The sequence below is a fragment of the Catharus ustulatus genome, chromosome 29 (assembly GCF_009819885.2).
Source record: "Catharus ustulatus isolate bCatUst1 chromosome 29, bCatUst1.pri.v2, whole genome shotgun sequence".
NCBI lineage: Eukaryota > Metazoa > Chordata > Aves > Passeriformes > Turdidae > Catharus > Catharus ustulatus.
This window is the reverse complement of record NC_046249.1, coordinates 4,501,555-4,522,925: the sequence shown is the minus strand read 5'-3', so window position 1 is coordinate 4,522,925 and position 21,371 is coordinate 4,501,555. Positions and strand designations below refer to the sequence as shown.

The following is a 21,371-nucleotide window of genomic DNA, read 5'->3' as shown; positions in this document are numbered from 1 at the left end:
GGAAACTTTGCAGTGCTGCCCTGTGTGAGAGTGCAGTTTGGAGCTGGCTGAGGCTGTGGTGGCTGGGAAGGCTCTGAAGGTGGGGGCTGTGGAGCCAGGCAAATTCAGGCACCCTGGAGCAGCCAGGCCCCTCCTGTTTGATTAGGAAACAACAGGCAGGATGCAGTAAGCACTGGAAGACTTTTGCAGAGTGAACAAAGGGAAAATCTCCTCCCATGAGGGCTCAGACCCTCCAGGCACGAGGGGTTCAGGAGGAGCTGTCCTGGCCCAGCACTCAGGTATTTCCCATTTCAGCCCAAGCCTCTGGGGCTGAGAGCTGTCCGACAGAGCCACATCTCTGCTCACATCCAGTCTGGCAGCCCCTGGGACGTTTTTCTTTGGAAAGGAGGAGTTTCTGCCGAGCTTGCAGGGTGCCAGTTTGTTCGACAGCCTGCAGAGCTGTGTGAGCACAGGCAGAGGGGCTGGGGACAGTGCCCTTGTCACAGCACAGCCTGGTGGCATCACAGGCTCAGCTCAAGGGCCCCAAGAGGAGCTGCTAAGCCAGGCTGAGGTGATAAAAACCAATGCAGGGAGCTGGGAAGGCAGGGTGGGGTCGCAGACAGAGATCTGGCTGGGGAACTGCGAGGTCTGACCTCCTGCCCGTTTTCAGCACCACAGGAGGAATTCTGGTTGCCCTCTCTTATTTTGGTATCAAGATTGGCATTTCAAGGACTCTGTGCCCCTGTAGCCCCTGCAGCTCTGACTGGGGAGGTTGGGTTGCTGTTGTTTTGTGTTCTTAGAGCTGCAGATGTCCTGAGGAACCCACAGGGAGATTTCTCCTGAGCCACTGTCACCCCAACCTTCTGCCTCCTTTTGAAGAGACCTCATTGCTGGGTCTGGGTTAAAATAACCCTCCAAAGCTCAGAGCTGGACTGTGCAAAACTTGGATTCCCTCTGCCCAGTGGAGATGAAAGGATTTGGGATACTCCAGATCCAGAGCCACACTCAGGGTGTCCTGAAGGGCCCTTTGGGCCAGGTTGTTCCTCTCCATGACCTGCAGAGGAGAAAGTTGCATTCCAAAAATTGCTATCCCAAGGCTCTGCAGGCTGCAGTGTTTGGGGAATTTCCCAAGGATCCTGCAGGCTGGGCAGAGCCTTGAGATTCCAGTTTTTAGAACACCGTGGCAGGACCCTGACCCTGCAGGGGCTGTGGCTGTGCTTGGGCTGGCATTGCTGGGTGTTCAAGCCCTTTTTGTGTCCTGTCCTTCCCTCCCCAGAGGAATTCCTCTCCAGCTTGGATCACTATGAGATCGCCTTCCCCATCCAAGTGGACCAGAACGGGGATTTCCTCACCTTCGACATGCGCCGGCAGCTGAAGCCGCGGCCCCGGCGCTCGCTGCCCTACGAGCCCTCAGAGCAGCAGGTCTTCTACAAAGTCTCTGCCCACCACACCCAGTTCCTGCTCAACCTGACCCTGCACTCCAACCTGCTGGCCGAGCACTTCACCGTGGAGTACTGGAAGAGGGATGGCATGGACTGGCAGCATGACTTCCACGAGGACTGCCACTACGCCGGCCACCTGCAGGACCAGTACCTCAGCTCCAAGGTGGCCATCAGCAACTGCAACGGGCTGGTGAGTCTGCTCTGGCCAGCCAGGGGCAGTGCCTGCAGCTTTGATCCTCCAGCAGGGGGGTCCACGTGGTGGGAAAAGCTTGGGGTTGGTGGCTGTCTTAGTTTGGAGGACAGGTGTCTGTTAGGAAAGGCAGGAGCCTCTTTTTGAAAATAGAGAATGTAAACTTTCTCTCTCTAAATTATTATAATTTTGAAATTAAACGGCTCTCAGGCAAAGATATGGGAATTAGGAATAACAGTTCTTTACTAGGGAAATTAAAATAAAAATACAATACTACAAAGAAACAAACCTCAAGCCTTGACAAAGCCAGAGTGCAACCTGACACCCGTCAGGCAGGGTGTTGGTAGCAGTCCCATTAAATGGTGGCTGCAGTCCTTTTGTAGTGACAGATGTGATTCAGTTGAAGCAGTGCTCCTGTAGAAGATGCAGTTTCTTTCTGGAGGTCCAGTGGTGATGTGGAGAAATCCAGCTTCCCTCTGGAGTCCAGTGGAGAAAGGGGCTCCCTTAGTGTCCCAAAACCTCTGTTTTTATCTTGGTAAGAAATGTTGGGCTCTTCCCCCTGGCTGGAGCAACTTCCAATGGGATGCAGTAATTTTATCAGTCCCACAGTGGGACTCAATGGCCATGAGCAGAAAATGACTCCTGGAGGAAGGATGGGTTGTGAAAAGATAAAGAACAATGCCCTGCCTGGTTTCAATGGATGGCCCATTAGCAGAATATCTCCCGAGGAGATCAGAATCACTGACCCCACCCTCAACAGATGGAGATAGAATAGATCCCTTTAATCACATCCTGTATTGTAACCCAAGACAGTGGCAAGTGGGAATATTTCACGCTGGCAGAGGGTGCAGCCATCCCTTGTCACATCCATGGGGGTTCCTGATGTGTGTGTCACTTCCAGGCCAGTTTCTGGGCATTTTCCCATTGATTTTGATGGCAGTGGGATAATCCTGGCTCTCTGGGGATCCCCAGACCTGGCTGTCACCAAGTTCTTCCAACAGCACCAGCACAGAACGTTTTGTGTGTGCTGGTGAGGGAGAACTGCAGCAGGGCAGGGATTTTGTGGCGCTGCTGGGATGTCACAAGTGCATCCAGATCCTGCAGATGCATTCCTGGGAATCCCAGTTGCTTCTGTCTATTTTTCAGGAGCTAAAAGATTCACTTCTGAGGGGAAAAAAAAAAACCTGAAATAATCAGGGAACATCAAGAAGGGGGCAAAGTGGCATTTCCTCAAAACCAGCAAGGCTGCAGGAAGGAGGGTGGGAATGGTTGATTTTCCAAATCCTGACAGCTCAAATTGATCATCCCAGTCCTCAATATCAGCAAGGAGTCTTCGTGGTGTACATTAGTGTAAGAGCAGCTGAGCTCTGGACTAGATTGCTTGGAGAGAGAGAGAGATCTTGGGAGATCTTTAGGAACAGACAAAAGCCTCTCCAAACCCCTCCAGGTATGATTCATTAGCTCTCCCAGCCCTGGGAATAGACTGAGGACTTCCATCCCTATTTCTCTGTGATTTTCTGATATTTCTGGCTTGCACAGCACGTTTCCTGAGCTGCCAGAGGGAGGGATGGAGCAAACATCCGTGAGTGAATCCTGAGGCTGAGGGCTCACTTGGAGGGGTAAAAAAGACTCTCTAGACCAGGTTCATATTTCTGCTCCAGCCCCACCTCCTTGCAGCATTCTGGCAGTGTGGAAGAGCTTCCAAAAGGGAATGAATTCCCGTTTGATTTATTGCTGGGTGACCCTGCCAGAACAGTGCTGTGGGTTATTAACAGAAATGAGAATCTGACTCATTATATCACAGAGTCTACAGCCAACAATCTGAGCTGCACAAACTCCTGGTGCTGAGCCCTTTGTTTGGACCTCCAGTCTCAGGGAATTTGGTGGTGCTCACAAAGGGGGAGCTGGGTGCTGCTGGCTCTGGAGGAATCTGGCATCCTCCTGCCTTCCCACTGCTCAGGGCAGCAAGGCCAGGGCAAGCAATGGCCCAGCAGCACTTGGAACTGGGAGAATTCCATCCCCAGGCCGTGTTTAGCTCTGGAGAGGCACCAAGGGCTGTCTGGAGGAAAATGCAGCCAGGCACAGAGAGGGACAGAGGGTCATCCAACAAACTCTCCTCTGCCTGAACTCTGTCCTTCTGCCCTCCAGAGTTATGGACACAGCGAGGATGGGAGAGGAGTGTTTGGGGTCAGTGAGGACAGTGGGGTTGGGATTTGGGCAAGAGGAGTCTGGAATGTTTTTAGCTGGTAGAGAGGGGGGTGGACTTTCCATGGGAGATGTTTTTCAGTGCTCTGCTCCAGGAGGGCATCGCCCAGCTGGGAAGGAAGGGACAGAAGGGGGTGCCCAGGTCCCCAGTGCAGGCTCCTGCTGAGGGGAACTGCACTGACCCCCCTGCACAGGTGGTGGGTGCTGTGGCAGTGACTGGGCACAAACTGGGGCCTGAGCTGGTTATGGGGTGAGCTGAGCACAAGGAGGAGGGAAAGGGATGACTGAACACAGTAAGGAGCTCCAAGCCAGCCTCCTGTCCTCCAGCTCCCCCAGAAATTCCTGTGTCTGCAAGGTTTGGTTTTGAACCACTTTGGTTTTGAACACCCCCAGCACAGCTCTCACCTCACAGCACTCCAGCTTTGGATATCAATACCTGGACACTCTCCCATGACTCCTCTTCCCAACATCTGGACACTCTGGACACACTCCCAGTGACTCCTCTTCTCAGCCACAGGCACTGTGAACCTGGTCTGAGGGCAGGCAGGGAGCAGAGCTCACCCCACACATCTCCCACACCCTGCTGGGCTTCAGGCTCAGCCAGGGGAGCCACCCAGTTCCCAGGCAGAGAATCACAGAATATCCTGAGCTGGAAAGGACCCACAAGGATACCAGAGTCCATCCTGGTCCTGCACAGGGGGCTCCAATGCCACCACGTGATCTTTGTGACAAAGGGTGACAAATACAAACATATTCCACATTTTGAGCTGCCCAGTAGGGCCAAGCAACTGGAAACCTCCAGGGAGCAGCCCAGCTTTGCTCAGCCTGGCCAGGAGCTGGAATCCCTGTGTTTCATCCCTTGGGCTGCAAGAGATCCCAAGGATCCATCATGTCCTTCCATCAAACAACCACAGCCAGGAGAAATCAATGAGCAGAGAAGTGACAGTCTCTTGTGTCAGAGGAGCAGCCAAAAGGCTGGGTCTTCATTAGAGAATCCCACAATGGCTTGGGTTAAAATTCATCTCATTCCACCTCCTGCCATGGCCAGGGACACCTGCCACTGTCCCAGGCGTTCCAAGCTCTGTCCAACCTGGCCTTGGACACTGCCAGGGATCCAGGAGAACCCACTGAACCCAACATGAACAGGAGTGCCCAGAGGGACCCAAGTGAGGAGGAATGGATCTAGGTGAGCAGGAATGGATCCAGATGAGTGGGAATGGATCTAGATGAGCAGGGATGGTCCCAGATGAGCAGGGATGGTCCCAGATGAGGAGGAAGGGACCCAGATGAGTGGGAATGGGCCCAGATGAGTGGGAATGGGCCCAGATGAGCAGGAATGGACTCAGATGAGTGGGAATGGACCCAGATGAGGGGGAATGGACCCAGATGAGGAGGAAGGGACCCAGATGAGGAGGAAGGGACCCGATGGCCCTGCTGTCACATGGCTCCTCCAGGAGCTGGCCCCAGGCTGTGGCTGTGCCTTTGCCAAGTGTGGTATGAGCTGACAGTGCAAACCCTCCTTGCTCTGCAGCTGACCTGTGTGAATCACACTCAGGATATCCAGCCCAGCTCCCCCACAAACCACAGGGCTCTCTCAGGACCTCTCACCGCCCCCTTTACCCGCCCTGTGTCACGTCCAGCACCCAGCCCTCAGAGCTCAGCCCTTGGGGTCAGCAATGGGACAATTTTCACACTCCTGTGCCCTCCAAGCCTCGCTGCTGGAAGGTGCCAGGCAGGGTGGAGGCTCTGCAGAGGTTGGAGTGAGAACATCCCAGGATGGATTCGGGGCAGGACACGCTGTCCCCCAGGCTGGGGTGACCTCCTTCCCCCACCCCACAAAGCCAGCAGCGTTTCCAGCTGGCTCCCAGCCTGGCCAGGGTAACCTCACAGTACCTCGCTTGTGTTTGAGAAGGTGGAGCCGAGCCAAGAGCAGCAGAGGCCGGGGCAGGAGGAAATCCCCCGGCACTGGGGGCTGGCTGCACACACTGCCCCGATTGAGCTCCGAGCCGGGGAGGGGACAGCGACAGCCCCGGCAGGAGCGACACTGCCCCCGGGGAGCTTCTCCTCATCCACACCCGGCAGAGAGGCTGCTCCAGGTGGTTCTTCCATGGAGGGACCTCGGGATGTCTCACAGGGACAGAATTCCCGGCTCCCCACCCCGGCAGAGCAGGGCTCCTGTCCCTCGGGCACCACCCAAAGCGCTGTCACATCCCAAGGACACCGCTGGTGGCAGGGCAGGGTGTCTGCACCCAGAGCTGTGACTGCACACAGGGAGGGGGATGACCCCTGGAATTTTGGGATCATGTTTGAGCCATGTCAGGCGCATTTCTGTCTCTTGCTGATGAAGTTCAGCTGATGGGACACCACATTCCTTGGAGATACTAAGTGCCAAGATTTGGGATGGAGAAACTCAGTGCTGGGATTTGGGATGGAGAAATTCAGTGCTGGGATTTGGGATTGAGAAACTCAGTGCTGGGATTTGGGATGGAGAAACTCAGTGCCGGGATTTGGGATGGAGAAACTCAGTGCCGGGATTTGGGATCAATCTCGTCTTGGGCTCCCAGAAACTTTTGGTGTTGCTCAGCCCTTTCAGCAGAGGGAATGTTGCTGAGAGGGTGGAGAGCAGAGACCTGCTGGGATCCCACTGGGATCTGCTCCTCCTGACTCTCACAGGGGGATCCACTCAGACAGCAAAGCCTGGGCTCACAGCTGAGACCGAGCCAGTCAAAGAATAAAAAATTAAATAAGGGAGCAAACCTGGGGTGGTCTCACTGAAGTGTCTGAGGTGGACAAGGGGCTGGGATGCCCCATCCAGGCTCCAGAGAAGGAGTTTGGCTCTGCTTAATCAGCCCTCAGATTTTAGACATTTGGGGTGTTTCCCAAAGCCTCTGGGTATTTGCCCCTCTCTGCAGCTCTGAGTTCCCAGTGCTGGGGATGGTCCTGAGCTGCTTGGGAAGGATTTTTGGGGAGGCTGAGCTCAGAGCTGAGTGCTGCTGTGTTTGAGGGGGTTTTTGGGATCCCACAGGGATCCCACTGAGCCCGAGTGGGTGGAATAGGAAACAACTCATTTATAACTCAGCAAGGCAAGGCTGTGATTTCCAGAGGACTTTAGTGAACACAGATGTCCCAAGGCATCCACCACCATCTGGCTGCGTTTCCTCAGCTCTGTGGCTTCCTGTAGTGCAATGTTTGTGCAGGATTCCTCCACAAGCTTTTGTCAGAACCCAGAAATTCAGGGTTAACCAGCAAAAGCCTCGCTGTGAGAAGCCACCAGGATGTCCCCCAGTTCTCTGTGCCCCTCAGTGACTGGCTCCCTGTGTTCCCTCCTGCAGCACGGGGTGATCGTGGCGGATGAGGAGGAATATTTCATCGAGCCCCTGAGCCCTGGAGCCAACGTCAGCGCCGGGGGTGAGGGCAAGGGCAGCCCCCACGTCGTGTACAAGCGCTCGTCCCTGCAGTACCCCCACATGGATGCAGCCTGTGGAGTGCTGGGTAGGTGCTCCCACCACCCTCTCCTCATCCCAGCCCAAAACAGGATGGGAAGATCCTGGCAGAGCAGGTCCTCTCTGCTCCACGTGCCAAAGAACCAAACTTATCTCCTGAATTTGAGGTTTTCCTGTGTTTGTTTTTACCCATTTCTGGTGGCCTGGGCTTTGGGAAGCTCCTGTCCTCTCCTCCTCGCAGCAGGGCTTTAGAATTTGTAAACAGAGCATGGAATAGAAGAGAAAAAAACACCTCTTGTTTTTCTTCAGAAGAATCCTCCCAGATTTGGCCAATTTGCAGAGAGTTGGGAAATCACAGCTCACGTGTGCTCAGCACAGCCTTGGCTTCGGGGTTTGGTCACTGCAGGTCGTGTCCATGCTGGGATAACTCTGCTGCCAGTGGGGACCAGGTGGAAAAGGCCCTTGGAGGGTGGGATGTGGGGCCTGGCCCATCACAGGGGGCTCTGGGGGAAGTTTAGGGAGATTGGTGACAGCACAGCAATCCCATTTCTGCACCCACAGGGTCCCAAAGGACCCACAAACCTCTCCCCATGTGCCCTTCTGGTCCTTGCCCTTCCCAGCAGTGTGTCCCTGTCTGGCTGCAATCCCTGGCTCTGTGAACAGGCAGAGTTTCACCATCGACCCGAAATGTTTCAGGCCCAGAGGACGCCCCTCCCTCAGTTTAGAGAGGCTCTGTGAGGCTGAGGGGAGATCCCAGCCCTGCAGAAGGTCCTGGTGCCTTCCCCTGGGCACAGAGCAGAGACTGCTCCTGTTTGGTGTCACCTCACCCACTGCCCCAGCAGGGACACTTGACCAGAGGAGGAGTCACTGCTGAAGGCTCTGTCACCTCCTCAGAGTGCCCCCAGACCCAGCAGCACCTCTGGAGCCCCCCGGTGCTGCCCTGGCCTCAGCCCATCCCAGCTCCCAAAGCCGCTCTGGATGAAGCTCCAGCAGACTCCCCTCCTACTGACTCTCTGCCACATTCCCCAGCTTCCAGAAATAATTTAGCCTGCTCCTAATTGCTTCTTGGAAAGCAGAGATGTGCACTGGGAGCCGCAGGCCAAAGGAGTTTAGAACAACCAAGAGCAGTGGCTCCAGCAAGGCCCCCCCACCCTCACCCTGCTGGCTGGACGTGCCCTGTCCTGTCCTGTCCCATCCTGTCCTGTCCTGTCCTGCACTCCTGTCCCTGAACACCCCCAGGAGCTGCCCTGGATCACTGCAGGAGCTGGAACTGGGAGGTTTTGGGGCTGCCTGAGGTCTGCCCGTGTTCCCAGCCTCGCTGGATGTGATGATCCAGCCTCAGAGCAGGGGAAAGGATCCAGCTGGATCTGCTGGCAGGGCAGAAGCAGGGCTGGAGTCTCCCAGTCACCTCTCCTGTCCTGTGGTGGTCTCCAGGTGGGGAATTTGGAGCTGATGGCTCTGCTGGGGACATCCCCAGGCTCAGCTCAGCAGCATTTGAATCAAAGTCCTACAAAGCTGCTGCTGCTGCTGTGGAGGCTGCAGCCCTTTCTGTGGGGGAAAAGCCAAGTCCTAAATCCAGGTCCTGGCAGGAAAAGGAAAGAGGAAAGGGTCTGCAAGGGCTTCATTTTCAGGTTCTGGCTGTGTAGTCTCTAAGCCCACCCTGGGGCAGAGGTGAGGGCAGGGCTGTGCACCCAGAGGGTTTTGGGGCTGTGGTGAGCTGGGCACAGATCTGCTGGGCAGGAGAGGACAGGAGGGGACAGGAGAGGACAGGAGGGGACAGGAGGGCAGGGGAGATGCCAGCAGGGCTGGCAGGAGCCTGGGAGAGCCCTGGACTGTCTGTGGAACATTTTCTAGGTGTACACATTGTGCACAAATCACAGATGACAGAATGGACTTGGTTGGAAAAAACCTTTAAAATCACCAAGTCCAACCTGTAACATAACACCTCCTCCTCATCTCAACCCTGGTGTTGGCAGACCTGGCTATGGAGAGCTCTCTGTCCTGACTGTCCTGCCCCTCACCAATCCCATACCCTGCACTGGCTGCCCCTCCCAGACTGTTTTTAAACACTCCCAGGGACTCCCCCACTTCCCTGAGCAGATGATTCCATTGCCCAATCACTCTTGCAGTGAAGGATTTTTTTCTGACACCTAGCCTAACCTTCCCCTGGTGCAGCTTGAGAGCCCCCATGGCCTTTCCTCCCCTCAAACCCACCCTGAGCCCCGGGAGCTCCTGCCCGAGGGCATCAGCACCACCCCATTCCCTCCCCAGACGAGAAGCCCTGGAAGGGGAGGCACTGGTGGCTGAGGACACTGAAACCCTCCCCTCTGAAGCCATCGGGCAACCACAGCCAGCGGGGGCAGCTGCCCCTCAAGAGGTCGGTGAGCACCGAGCGCTACGTGGAGACCCTGGTGGTGGCTGACAAGATGATGGTGGGCTACCACGGCCGCAGGGACATCGAGCAGTACATCCTGGCCATCATGAATATTGTAAGTGTTATACCCACACCAGGAGCCTCGTGGGCTGGGGGGAGAGCTCATCACCCCAAAGATCCGTGTGGGGAAAAGGAGATTTTCCTGCACTAAGCAGGATGGGGGGACAGTATGTCACAGTGTTTCACAGAATGACTGGGTTGGAAGAGACCTTTGTCAGGAAAGTTAATCCACACTAGAGGTTTATGTTCAAAAAGGAGACACAGGAGTCCCTTTTGCTTTATTCGAATAAAGGGAGAGGCCGTGGGGCATTCCTCTGGGATCTCTCAAATTTTTGGAGGACACAGCTTCCTTTTTATCCCAATTTCCTGGCTGCATTTCCCTCTCTCTTTCCCCTTTGGCTGAGGTACTTGAGAGGCACAGACTTCCCAGAGCACCTGATACCTGAGATCCCCTCTAATGTACAACTCTCCCTTTTAATTTTTAATTCTTATAGAATTCATAGTTTTTACCCATTGTTTCTTTCATCTTCCAATACCCAATTTCATTTATCAGCAAACCTACAGTTTGTTTGTAAAGGCAAATACCTTTTTGCATTCACCAATCAGTGGAATCCATCCCATTGTTTCTTTTATCTCTCAGTGCTGGTTTGATCTACCAGCAGACCCACAGCTTGTTTGTAAAGACAAATTCATCACTCCTCTCACCTTCAAGATCATGGAGTCCAGCCCATGCCTTAACATCCCAATTAGACCACAGCACCCAGTGCCACATCCAGTCTTTTTTCAAACACATCCAGGGATGGTGACTCCACCGGGGCAGACCATTCCAGTACTTTATCACTCTTTCTGTGAAAAACTTTTTCCTAATATCCAACCTAAATTTCCCTTGACACAGCTTGAGACTGTGTCCTCTGGTTCTGTCAGTGCTGTCTGGTGAGAAACCAACCCCAGCTGAGCACAGGCACCTTTCAGGGAGCTGTAGGGAGTGATAAAGTCACCCCTGAGTCTTCTTTTCTCCAGGCTGAACACCCCCAGCTCCCTCAGCAGTTCCTCACAGGGTTTTTGTTCCAGACCCTCACTGGGTTTGTGTTCCAGACCCTCACTGGTTTGTGTTCCAGCACTCACAGGGTTTGTGTTCCAGCCCCTCACTGGTTTGTGTTCCAGCCCCTCACTGGTTTGTGTTCCCAACCCCTCACAGGTTTGTGTTCCAGCCCCTCACAGGGTTTGTGTTCCAGCCCCTCCCCATCCTCGTTCCTCCTCTGGACACTCTCAAGCGTCTCAAGGTCCTTCCTAGACTGAGGGACCCAGAGCTGGACACAGCAGGGAAATCGGGTCTGTTCCAGGCTAGCAGTGGCTTCTCCCCGGGCTCAGAGCAAGGTTTGGGCTCACAAACCCTGCCAGGCTCTGGGCTCACAAACCCTGCCAGGCTCTGGGGTCACAAACCCTGCCAGGCTCTGGGCTCACAAACCCTGCCAGGCTCTGGGCTCACAAACCCTGCCAGGCTCTGGGGTCACAAATCCTGCCAGGCTGCTGCTGCTGAGCAGTGGGACCCTGAGCCTGCAGAGGTAAACTCAGCCCTGTCTGACCCCGGGCTGCGAGAACAAAAGCCTTTCTTTGAGCAGCATCTCTCAGCTCGAATTAGCATTGCAAATGCGGCCAGGCAAGCTGAGAAACACATGGGAAAGCATAAGGCCAGGGAGCTCTCACGCTTGGGGGCTGAGCAGGGAGAGGGGCAGCAGAAATCCCCCCGAGCTGCGCTGCTTCGGGCACTGCTGGCCGCAGGGTACCAGGCTGCAGGCATCAAAAGCCTGAATTGGCCGCGCTGGATCCTCCTGCGAGGTGAGATGGGTTTGGAAGTTATCCATCAGGCTCTGAAAGCCCCTCTGTGACGGCTCTTTGTCCCGTCCTCCGCAGGATCGCTTTTCATGCTTTGCATTTCTAAAGCCGACGCCAGATTTTCGAACAATCCTGGTTCGAGGCGTTTTCATCTGCTCCGAAAGGCCCGCCTGGGCCGGCACATTCCTGGGGGATGCTGTGCCCTCCCCTCAGCAAAGCTCCATCCCCGGGGCTGCCCCACCTGGGCTCCTGCTGCGGAATTTGGCTTCTCTGCCCCGAGACAGCGAGCTCTGACCGTGCTTTAGCGGATTCTGCTGCTCAAGTGCTGGTGTGGAGTCCCATTCCCACCCCTGCTGCCCAAAAATGTTGTCAGGAGAATTAATCCACAAACACCAGGGGTTTATGTCCAAAAAAGGAGACAGAGGAGTTCTGTAACTTTATTCGAATAAAGAGAGAGTCTATGGGGCATTCCCCTGGGATCTCTCAAATTTTTGGAGGATGCAGCCTCCTTTTTATCCCAATTTCCTGGCGGCTTTTCCCTCTTTCTTTCCCCATTGCTGAGATACTTGAGAGGCCCAGACTTCCCAGAGCACCTGATACCCGAGATTCCCCTCTCATGTACAACTCTCCCTTTTAATTTTTAATTCTTATAGAATTCATGTTTTTCCCCATTGCTTCTTTCATCTTTCAATATCCAATTTCATTTATCAGCAAACCTACAGTTTGTTTGTAAAGGTAAACATCTTCTTTCCATTCCAATCAGTGGAATCCATCCCATTGTTTCTTTTATCTCTCAGTGATGGTTTGATCTACCAGCAGACCCACAGCTTGTTTGTAAAGACAAGTCCATTCCTCTCAATGTCGTGTTCAGAGCCCAGCCCTGATTCCCTCCCTGCCCAGCCCTCCCCAGCTCACCCAGACACAGAGCTCATTTTTAAGACTCCTCTTTTCTTGTTTCTTGGAGGTCAGGTTGCCAAACTTTTCCAGGACTCGAGTCTGGGCAATATTGTCAATATCCTGGTGACCCGGCTGATCCTGCTCACCGAGGATCAGGTAAGCTGGGCTTTGCTGAGCCTGTCCTGTGTCTGCACTTCCCTTCGGGAACTGTCTCCCCCTGGATGTCACTCCCAGGAATTCCCCCCAAAGCAGTCTGGCTGCTCCACATCCTCCCAATGCCCCCTGAGGGCTGGGCTGAGGACACCTCTGGGAATCTGGTTTTTTCCATGGTATGGTGACTTTAGGGAGGTTTAAGCAGCTTTAGTGCTCCTAAAGTCCCACCTTTCTTGCTTTCCCGTGGCTCCATGAGGATCTGGGGGTGTCTGGAGTGGTGTCAGTGCTCTGCTGGCATGGAAGGGGCAGTGCCTTCCCACCAGAGCTTTCCTGGGAACATTCTCCCACTGCTTCCATTGCAGCCCACACTGGAGATCAACCACCACGCTGGGAAATCCCTGGACAGCTTCTGCAAGTGGCAGAAATCCATCGTGAACAGGAACGGCAACGGGAACGCCATCCCTGAGAACGGCATCGCCAACCACGACACGGCCGTGCTGATCACCAGGTGAGCCCTGTCCCGGGGAGGGAGCTGGCCTGGCTCTGTCCAAGGGGCTCAGCCAAGCCCTCCTGGCTCTCAGTGGGTGATGGATGATAGATGGATGGATGGATGATGGATGGATGATGGATGATGGATGGATGATGGATGGATGATGGATGGATGATTGATGGATGGACGGATGGATGGATGGATGGATGGATGGATGGATGGATGATGGATGGATGGATGGATGGATGATGGATGATGGATGGATGGATGGATGATGGATGGATGGATGATGGATGGATGATGGATGATGGATGGATGATTGATGGATGGATGATGGATGGATGATGGATGGATGGATGGATGGATGGATGGATGGATGGATGATGGATGGATGGATGATGGATGGATGATTGATGGATGGATGATGGATGGATGATGGATGGATGGACAATGGATGGATGGATGGATGGATGGATGGATGGATGGATGGATGATGGATGGATGGATGGATGATGGATGGATGGATGATGGATGGATGGATGATGGATGGATGGATGGATGGATGGATGATGGATGGATGATGGATGGATGGTCAGAATGAAGGAGGACACATAGAGGATGACAGGGACAGTGGAAGGAATGGCAGAGCAGCTGAAGGCCACAGGATGCTGTGGGCATGGAGGGCACAGGGAGTGCTGAGCTCCCCAAGTGCTGCTGGCTGTGTCCAGGATTGTCCCTCCAGTGCCCACAAATCCCTGCTTGGACAGAGGTGAAGCATCCTGGCAGGCCCAAAGGCAAACCCAATATTATTCTGTGCCTTCCCCATCTCGTGTGGAGCAGAACAAAGCCAGGAAATGGAAGTGCTGGACGGGGAGCCTCCATGTGGGAGCTGCTTCCTTGGTCCATGTGCTGCTCTCCTGCTCCAGTTCCAGTGCGAGCCTGGAACATCCCGCGGATGAGACCCCACAGAGGAGTGACAGAAAGGCCCCCAGCCCCAAATTTTCCCCCTCCCGAGGGGGCTGCAGCGTTTTCCTGCCCTCCCTCTGCACGCGTGGGATGCAAACGCCGGCTCCGAGCTCTCCATCCTCCCTGCAGATGTCTGAGCCAGCCCGGAGCCGCTGGCTGAGCCTGGACAGCGCCCGGCCCCGGCCCCGAGAAATTCCCGGTGTCCCGATAAGATCTTGCTGAGCTCGGGGCTTTTTCGTCCTGCAGGGACGTGTCAAAGCAGAGCCTGCGAAGGCTTTAAAGGGATTCGCTCAAAACAAAGCAACAAATGTTTTGTTTCCTGCCGAGAGGAGGGGAGAGGTTTGGGCAGGGAGTGCCAGGGGCCAAAGGGACAGGAGCCATCCCTGGGAATGGCACTTAACCCTTCGTGTGCTGCCACTCATCACGGCCACCCTCATCCCTGAGGGGTCAGTGGGGCCGGCGGTGCCGGAGGGTCCTGCCCAGTGCCCCCAAACCCGCTCTGGAGTCACAATCCTCGGTACTGCCCAGTGCCCCCAGACCCAGCCTGGGGTCACAATTCTCAATCCTCACCCCATAGATGTCCCCAAACCTGCTCTGGGGTCACAATCCTCAATCCTCACCCCGTGGGTGTCCCCAGACCCACTCTGGGGTCACAATCCTCAGTGCAGCCCCAGCCTGGCTCTGAGTGGCCCAGCCCAGCTGGCCCCAGGTCCCCCAGCTCACCCCATCCTACCCAGCTCTCAGCCTGGCCCCTTTCAGCCCAGATTTTCAAACCACAAAACGTTTATCTTTGCAAGGAAATAAGAATATTCCCTCTCTAACCCAAACTGGTCTCATTTGGAGCTGCCACCTCTTCCCATTTTGGGGACGCTGCGTTTCCATCTGGAGAAGGTTTTTGCTCTCCTTGTTTTACCTTTCCTTGTACCCAGCTAATGATGTGCAAACTGTGGATTCCTTCATGCAATGGCTGGAAGTCGAGGCCAGGAACAGAGGGAAGAGTCACCTTGAATCAACCCAGACTGGATTTGTTTGGAAAATTCTCAGTAAAGAACTGAAAAAAAATAGATATAAAAAAATCACTGGAGCATTTTCATGAAACCACAGTGGGGTTTGAAATGGAACATGTTTTCAAACTGAGATGTTTTCAAACTGAGTTGTTTTCAAACTGACATGTTTTCTTTATTTTGTTTTTAATCAGAATTTCATATGCCCCATGCCAGGCAGTGTCCAAGGCCAGCTTGGATGGGGCTGGAGCACCCTGGGGCAGTGGAAGGTGTCCCTGCCATGGCAGGGCTGGAATGGGATGGTTTTCAGTCATTTCCAACCCAATCCACGCAGAGATTCTGTGTTTCTCTGTTTGATTGATACAATTTGCTGCTAGAGACCTGAGCTCAGAGGTTGTTCCTGCCCTCTTCCCTGGGAGTGCTGGGGGGCAGAGCTGGAGCCACCCAAACCCAAAGAGCTCCAGTCTGGATTAATCTTTGCCCTGCTGATTTAGGGAATCATTAAGGTTGGAAAAGGCCTCCAAAATCAAGTCCAACCTTTGACTGGATCCCCTTGCCCACTAAACCACATCCTGAAGTGCCACATCTGCTCATGTTTTTAACACCTATGGGAGTGGTGACTCCACCACTGCCCTGGACAGCCAATTCCAATGCCTGATTATCCTTTCCATGAAGACATTTTCTCTAAAATCCCATCTACACCTCCCCTGGCCCAGCCTGAGGCCGTTCCCCCTCCTCCTGTCCCTGTTCCTGGAGCAGAGCCCGACCCCCCTGGCTGTCCCCTCCTGTCAGGGAGTTGTGCAGAGCCACAGGGACCCCCCTGAGCCTCCTTTTCTCCAGGCTGAGCCCCTTTCCAGCTCCCTCAGCCCCTCCTGGTGCTCCAGACCCTTCCCCAGCTCTGTTCCCTGCCCTGCTCATGCTCTACCACCACATTTCATCAGAACCAAACCTCTGGCCTGGCTCAGCTCTGCCCCAGAGTTAAAGAACAGGCTGAGTTCAAGCCCTCAGTGAATCTCAGCCTGGGCAAAATGATTGTTTTCCTTCCTGTCGTCATTGGTACTTCCCAGCCCAGAAAAGTTCCACAGGCTGGTTTGGAGTGGTTTGGATGTGAACACATCAGCGAAATGACAATTCCCAAAATCAGAAGTGTCCTTAACTCCTTCTCTCCTCCCCAGGTACGACATCTGCATCTACAAGAACAAGCCCTGTGGCACCCTGGGTGAGTGGAATTCTGACACCCCTCAGCAGCTCCCAGCAGCACACAGACCTTGGGGAATGTGATGAGGGTGGGCTGTGCCATCCCCTTTCCCACCTGTGCCATCCCTTCCCAGTGAATGTGAAACTGCTGGCCCAGCACCAGCAGCAGGGCCAGGATCAGAGCAGTGGTTTCCAGCCTCTCATCCCTTCTGTGAATGCTGAACCAGCAGCCCTGAGGATGGATGGGCCCTGGACTCCTCTGTTCCACCCCTGGGCCAGCTCCAGCCTGATGATTAAGAACCACTCACATTTAGGGCTTGTCCATGGCCTGCTGGAGCATTCCTGGCTGAGCAGGGAGAGATCTGACAGATCTGTGATGGCTGTGGAGGGAATTCTTTATTGGCACAGCCAGACCCTGCAGCCCTCTCTGGCTGCAGCTCCTGCTTTGTCTCGCCCTGGTCCAGGGAGGGATTTGTGCTCTGAATCACTGCACTGCAAAGGGAGAGCTGCTGCATCTCTCACCCGTGTGGCTGAGGAGGAGCCTGGGAGGGAGGGAGGGAGGCTGGAGCTGCTGGGATGGCTCAAATCATCCCACTGGCACAGCTCTGGCCCGAGACAGTGGCAGTTTGTGCTGGGGTGGGCAGAGGGAATTTGCTGTCACAGTTCAGGGGGATTTCAGCATCATCCAGTCCTGCCAGTGAGCCGTGCTGGATTCCTGGTGGGTGCCAGGCAGAACCAAGGTTGGATCCTGGCTTGCTCAGCTGTCCCTGGCAAGGTTTGGATGCCCCAGAGCTGGTGCAGCCCACCTGAGATTCCCCCAGCAGGGTTGTGCCAAGGACTGCTCCCCCCTGCACCGTTTGGATATGAAATTCAGAGGATTTTGACACTTTCTTAGCATTCCTGAGCCTGTCACTGTTAATTTACCGTCAGTGCTGACTGACCATGTCCTGTAAAGCCATGAGTCCATCCCAAAGCCCAGTGCAATGGTGAGGAGCTGGTTGTGCTCAGTGTTACAGAGCTTGTGAGATCCACTGAGGGTTTGAACTCAACCTGTCCTTTAACTCTGGGGCAGAGCTGAGCCAGGCCAGAGGTTTGGTTCTGATGAAATGTGGTGGTAGAGCATGAGCAGGGAAGGGAACAGAGCTGGGGAAGGGTCTGGAGCACCAGGAGAGGCTGAGGGAGCTGGGGGGGCTCAGCCTGGAGAAAAGGAGGCTCAGGGGGGCCCTTGTGGCTCTGCACAACTCCCTGATAGGAGGGGACAGCTGGGGGGGTCGGGCTCTGCTCCAGGGAACAGGGACAGGAGGAGAGGGAACAGCACCAAGCTGTGCCAGGGGAGGTTTAGATGGGATTTTAGAGAAAATATCTTCATGGAAAGGATTATCAGGCTCCCTGTGTGACAGCTCTGTCCCCTCCCCAGGCCTGGCCCCCGTGGGGGGGATGTGTGAGCGGGAGCGGAGCTGCAGCATCAACGAGGACATCGGGCTGGCCACCGCCTTCACCATCGCCCACGAGATCGGCCACACGTCAGTGCCACAGCCCAGAGCCCCTCCGCTCCTGAGGGGCTCACAGCCCTTCCTGGGGGAGCTCCAGGTGTGCCCGAGCCCAGCTGAGCTCCTCTCTGTGCCCTGCTGCTCTCCAGGTTTGGCATGAACCACGACGGCGTCGGCAACAGCTGCGGCTCGCGGGGGCAGGAGACGGCCAAGCTGATGGCTGCTCACATCACCATGAAGACCAACCCGTTCGTGTGGTCCACCTGCAGCAGGGATTACATCACCAGCTTCCTGGAGTAAGGAATCCACCCCTCCCTGCCCTTCCTCCAGCCTGTCCCAGTCTCTTGTGAGGATCCCCAAATCCCCCAGCAGCTCCTGTCTTGTCTCCCAGCACTTCATCTGTCCCCAGAGTCACATTCTTTGCTTCCTTCAGAATTCCCGGTGTTTTTCCTGCCTGTTGAACATCTAAACCCATTTATGTTGTGGCTGGGAGAGCTTTATTTGGGTTTCCCATGTTCAGAAACTTCACAAATGATCAGTTCCCCCTGGAGGTGATTGGGTGGTTCTGAAGCCCAGCCAGGAATTGCAGAGAAGGGTTGGTGTGGTGGGGAAGGAGGGTCTGGGGACAGGACTGGGTCTGCGTGGTGTAGGCACTTTCTCCAGGCAGGGAGGAGGAGGTTTCAGTGTGAATGAGCAAAGTGGGGCAAAGATTTTGGTTTTCTTTTACTTCCAAAACACCTTTAATATTCAGGAGAAGGGACAGGACAAGGGGGGATGGATGTGACTAAAAGAGAGCAGTTTAGATCGAATATTAGGAGGAACTTCTTTGTTGTGAGGGTGGGCAGGCCCTGGCACAGAGCAGCTGTGGCTGCCCCTGGATCCCTGGCAGTGTCCAAGGCCAGATTGGACAGGGCTTGCTGAAGCCTGGGACAGTGGAAGGTGCACCTGCCCATGGCAGGAAGTTTTGAGATAAGTTTTAAGGTCCATCCCAACCCAAACCATTCCATGATTTAGGCTCCTAAATCCCAGAGTTTTGAGGCTGTCACCATGCCTGGATCAAACCCTTGCAGGGTTCAGGCAGCCCCTGGGTTTCTATCCCAAACCAATCCATCAGGATCCATTTTGGTGATGTATTTTGTGGGACAATGACATTTCCTAAAGGAAGGACTGGCAGGGCTTGAGGGATGAGTGGAAGCAGCACAAGTGTGGGGTCAGTGTGCAGGGAAGCCCCCAGGGAGTCTGAACAGCAGAGCTCAGCTTCTGGAACACAGCAGGAACAGCAGCCAGGGCTCCTCCCCGAGGGGCTCCCGTGTCCTGCAAGACCTGGCCAAGCCTCGTGGCTCAGCAGCAAATCCCACATCTGGCAGCTGTGCTTGGCCACAGCCAGGCCTGTCCCCCTCGCTGGTGACCGCTGGCCCTGCAGGCACGTGGCACAGCCAGGCTGCCTCGTCCTCTGCTGACCCCGAGCTCCTGGCAGGCTTGGAGGAGGATGGAGAGTTCATCCCTGCTCCTCGTGCTCTGTGCTGGCCACCCCAGGCTCCAGGAGCCTCCAGTGGGACATGATGTGTGCAGGGTTTGGGGCTGGGGGTGATGACAGCGGCTTTGATTTAGGGGGAGCTGAGAGAGCAGTGAGAAAAGGGGAGGGAGAGGAGTTTCTGGCTGAATTTGGATGCTCCTACAAAGCTCTGGCAAGCAGGAGGTTGGGCTTGAAGAGTGGGGCTCCTCTCAGCTGGGGTTTCACAGCTGGAGTGGGGGGCAGCCCCTCTGCCCACCCCCTGCCCACCTGAGGGTGCTGGGCACACCTGCCTGGGCACACCTGCCTGCACTCTGCCATGGGGGCAACCAGGAGCTGGCAGGAGCCTGCAGAACAGCTGGAACTGTGTCAGGGCTTGGCATGGAGCTCAGGGAAAGGTTCTTCCCCCCGAGGGTGCTGGGCACTGCCCAGGCTCCCCAGGGAATGGTCCCGGCCCCAAGGCTGCCAGAGCTCCAGGAGCGTTTGGACACCGCTCTCAGGGATGCTCAGGGTGGGATTGTTGGGGGGTCTGCACTGATGATCCCTGTGGGATTCAGGATATTCCAGGATTCTGTGAACCCTCAGATCAACACTTCCAGAGTTACCTTGGAGCCAGGATGTGCTTCCCAGCCCGGGGCACACAGCTGGAAGGATTTCAGAGCACTTTCTCTGACCCAGCCAAGCTCAGCCCCAGTGGAGTTGGGAGCGGCAGCTGATGCTCCCTCACCTCAGTGCTCTCTGTCCCCTCAGCCTTGCTGAGCTCTGATTCTCCCTCTCTGCTTTCAGCTCAGGGATGGGACTGTGCCTGAACAACGCTCCTCCCAAGCAGGATTTCATCTACCCCACGGTGGCCCCGGGCCAGGCGTACGATGCCGACGAGCAGTGCCGCTTCCAGTACGGAGTCAAATCCCGCCAGTGTAAATACGGGGTAGAGAGCCTTCCTGCTTTACTATCGGTTCCCAGGGCTGGAGGAGGGGGGTGGGGGGAAGGAAAGGTCTGTGGGGCTGCCCCTGCTGCCCACAGCAGTGTCCTGCTCCAAACCCAGTGAGCTCCGTGCTGTGCTTCCCTGGGACAGCACACAGGAGGGATGTCCCCTCTATAAATGTTGGTCCCAGCTCGGTTTGGGTCTGATTAATCCCATGGCAACAGATTCCTTGCCTCTTCCTTGGCTGCTGCTGGTGCCCAAGGTCCCCTTCATCCAGGCTCCCCTGTCTTTGGACAAGGACATGTTTTCCATAATCCTTACCAGAAGTCATTGTGCTGCTCACACAAACTCAGCAAAGTTCTTTGTCCCAGGTGAGGTGAGGGATGTGCTGGAGGCTGCTGCCAACATAACCCCCTTCCCCTGCCACCTCACTGCCATCCTCTGCTCTTTGAACCCAGGAAAACACTGAAAGGAAAGGCTGCTCCAGGAGAAAAGAGTTTTCCTAGGCCTGAGCCTGGCACTTGGTTGTTCCCAGTGTCCTGAAGGGTCTGTGCAGAGTGCTGAGGGAACATCTGCATGGAAGGGCTGCTCGAGCTCCTTGGAGCATCCACGTTCTTCTGGGGGAAACAGAGGAGCCAGCAGAGGGATCACAGACAGCAGGGGCACATTCCTCCATGGAAAGGGTGGTCAGGGATTGGAAGGGACTGCCCAGGGAGGTTTGGAGTCCCCATCCCTGGAGGTGTCCAAGGGATGCCTGGGCATGGCACGCTGGGCTGGTTGAAAATCTGGGAGTCGTTCAAAAGTGACACTCAGTGATCTCAGAGGTTTTTCCAGCTCCAGTCCATGCCCTGGCCAGCTGTGAAGGAGCAAACCCAGCAGCTCAGGGTTTGGTTTCTGTGTCTCTGTGCAAAGCCCAGCCCAGCTCTGCTGTGGGAGTGCCCTGGTGCGAGCCAGGCTGTCACTGTGAGCGAGGCTCCAACACTGCCCAGCTCCTGGTGGTGCCACCAGCACATCCTGCTGACAACAGGGCAAAGCTGATGCCTTGAACAGGACCCAGGAGTGCCTTGAACATGGCCAGGGGCCCAGAGCCTGTTGGGCATGGGGCAGGTGCAGCAGGAGCAGTCTGACTCCAAAGAATTTGGTTTTTTGTGGTGTCCCATGTCAGGTGCCACCCACTGGGGTCTGTGTCCCTGCTCAGAGGGAATGG

At 55.3% G+C, this 21,371-nt stretch overlaps 1 protein-coding gene across 2 annotated transcripts in view; it reads left to right on the top strand.

Annotated features, from left to right (window-relative positions):
* ADAMTS10 (ADAM metallopeptidase with thrombospondin type 1 motif 10) overlaps window positions 1-21,371 on the top strand; it is a 63,346-nt gene that overhangs the window by 17,197 nt on the left and 24,778 nt on the right. For both annotated transcript variants that reach the window (XM_033082343.2, XM_033082344.2), the window contains exons 3-11: window positions 1,256-1,611; window positions 7,149-7,308; window positions 9,531-9,748; window positions 12,499-12,582; window positions 12,942-13,087; window positions 16,215-16,258; window positions 17,654-17,759; window positions 17,876-18,022; window positions 20,026-20,167. In XM_033082343.2, the coding sequence (XP_032938234.1) occupies window positions 1,256-1,611; window positions 7,149-7,308; window positions 9,531-9,748; window positions 12,499-12,582; window positions 12,942-13,087; window positions 16,215-16,258; window positions 17,654-17,759; window positions 17,876-18,022; window positions 20,026-20,167 (1,403 nt within the window). The remainder of the gene's footprint in view (window positions 1-1,255; window positions 1,612-7,148; window positions 7,309-9,530; window positions 9,749-12,498; window positions 12,583-12,941; window positions 13,088-16,214; window positions 16,259-17,653; window positions 17,760-17,875; window positions 18,023-20,025; window positions 20,168-21,371) is intronic.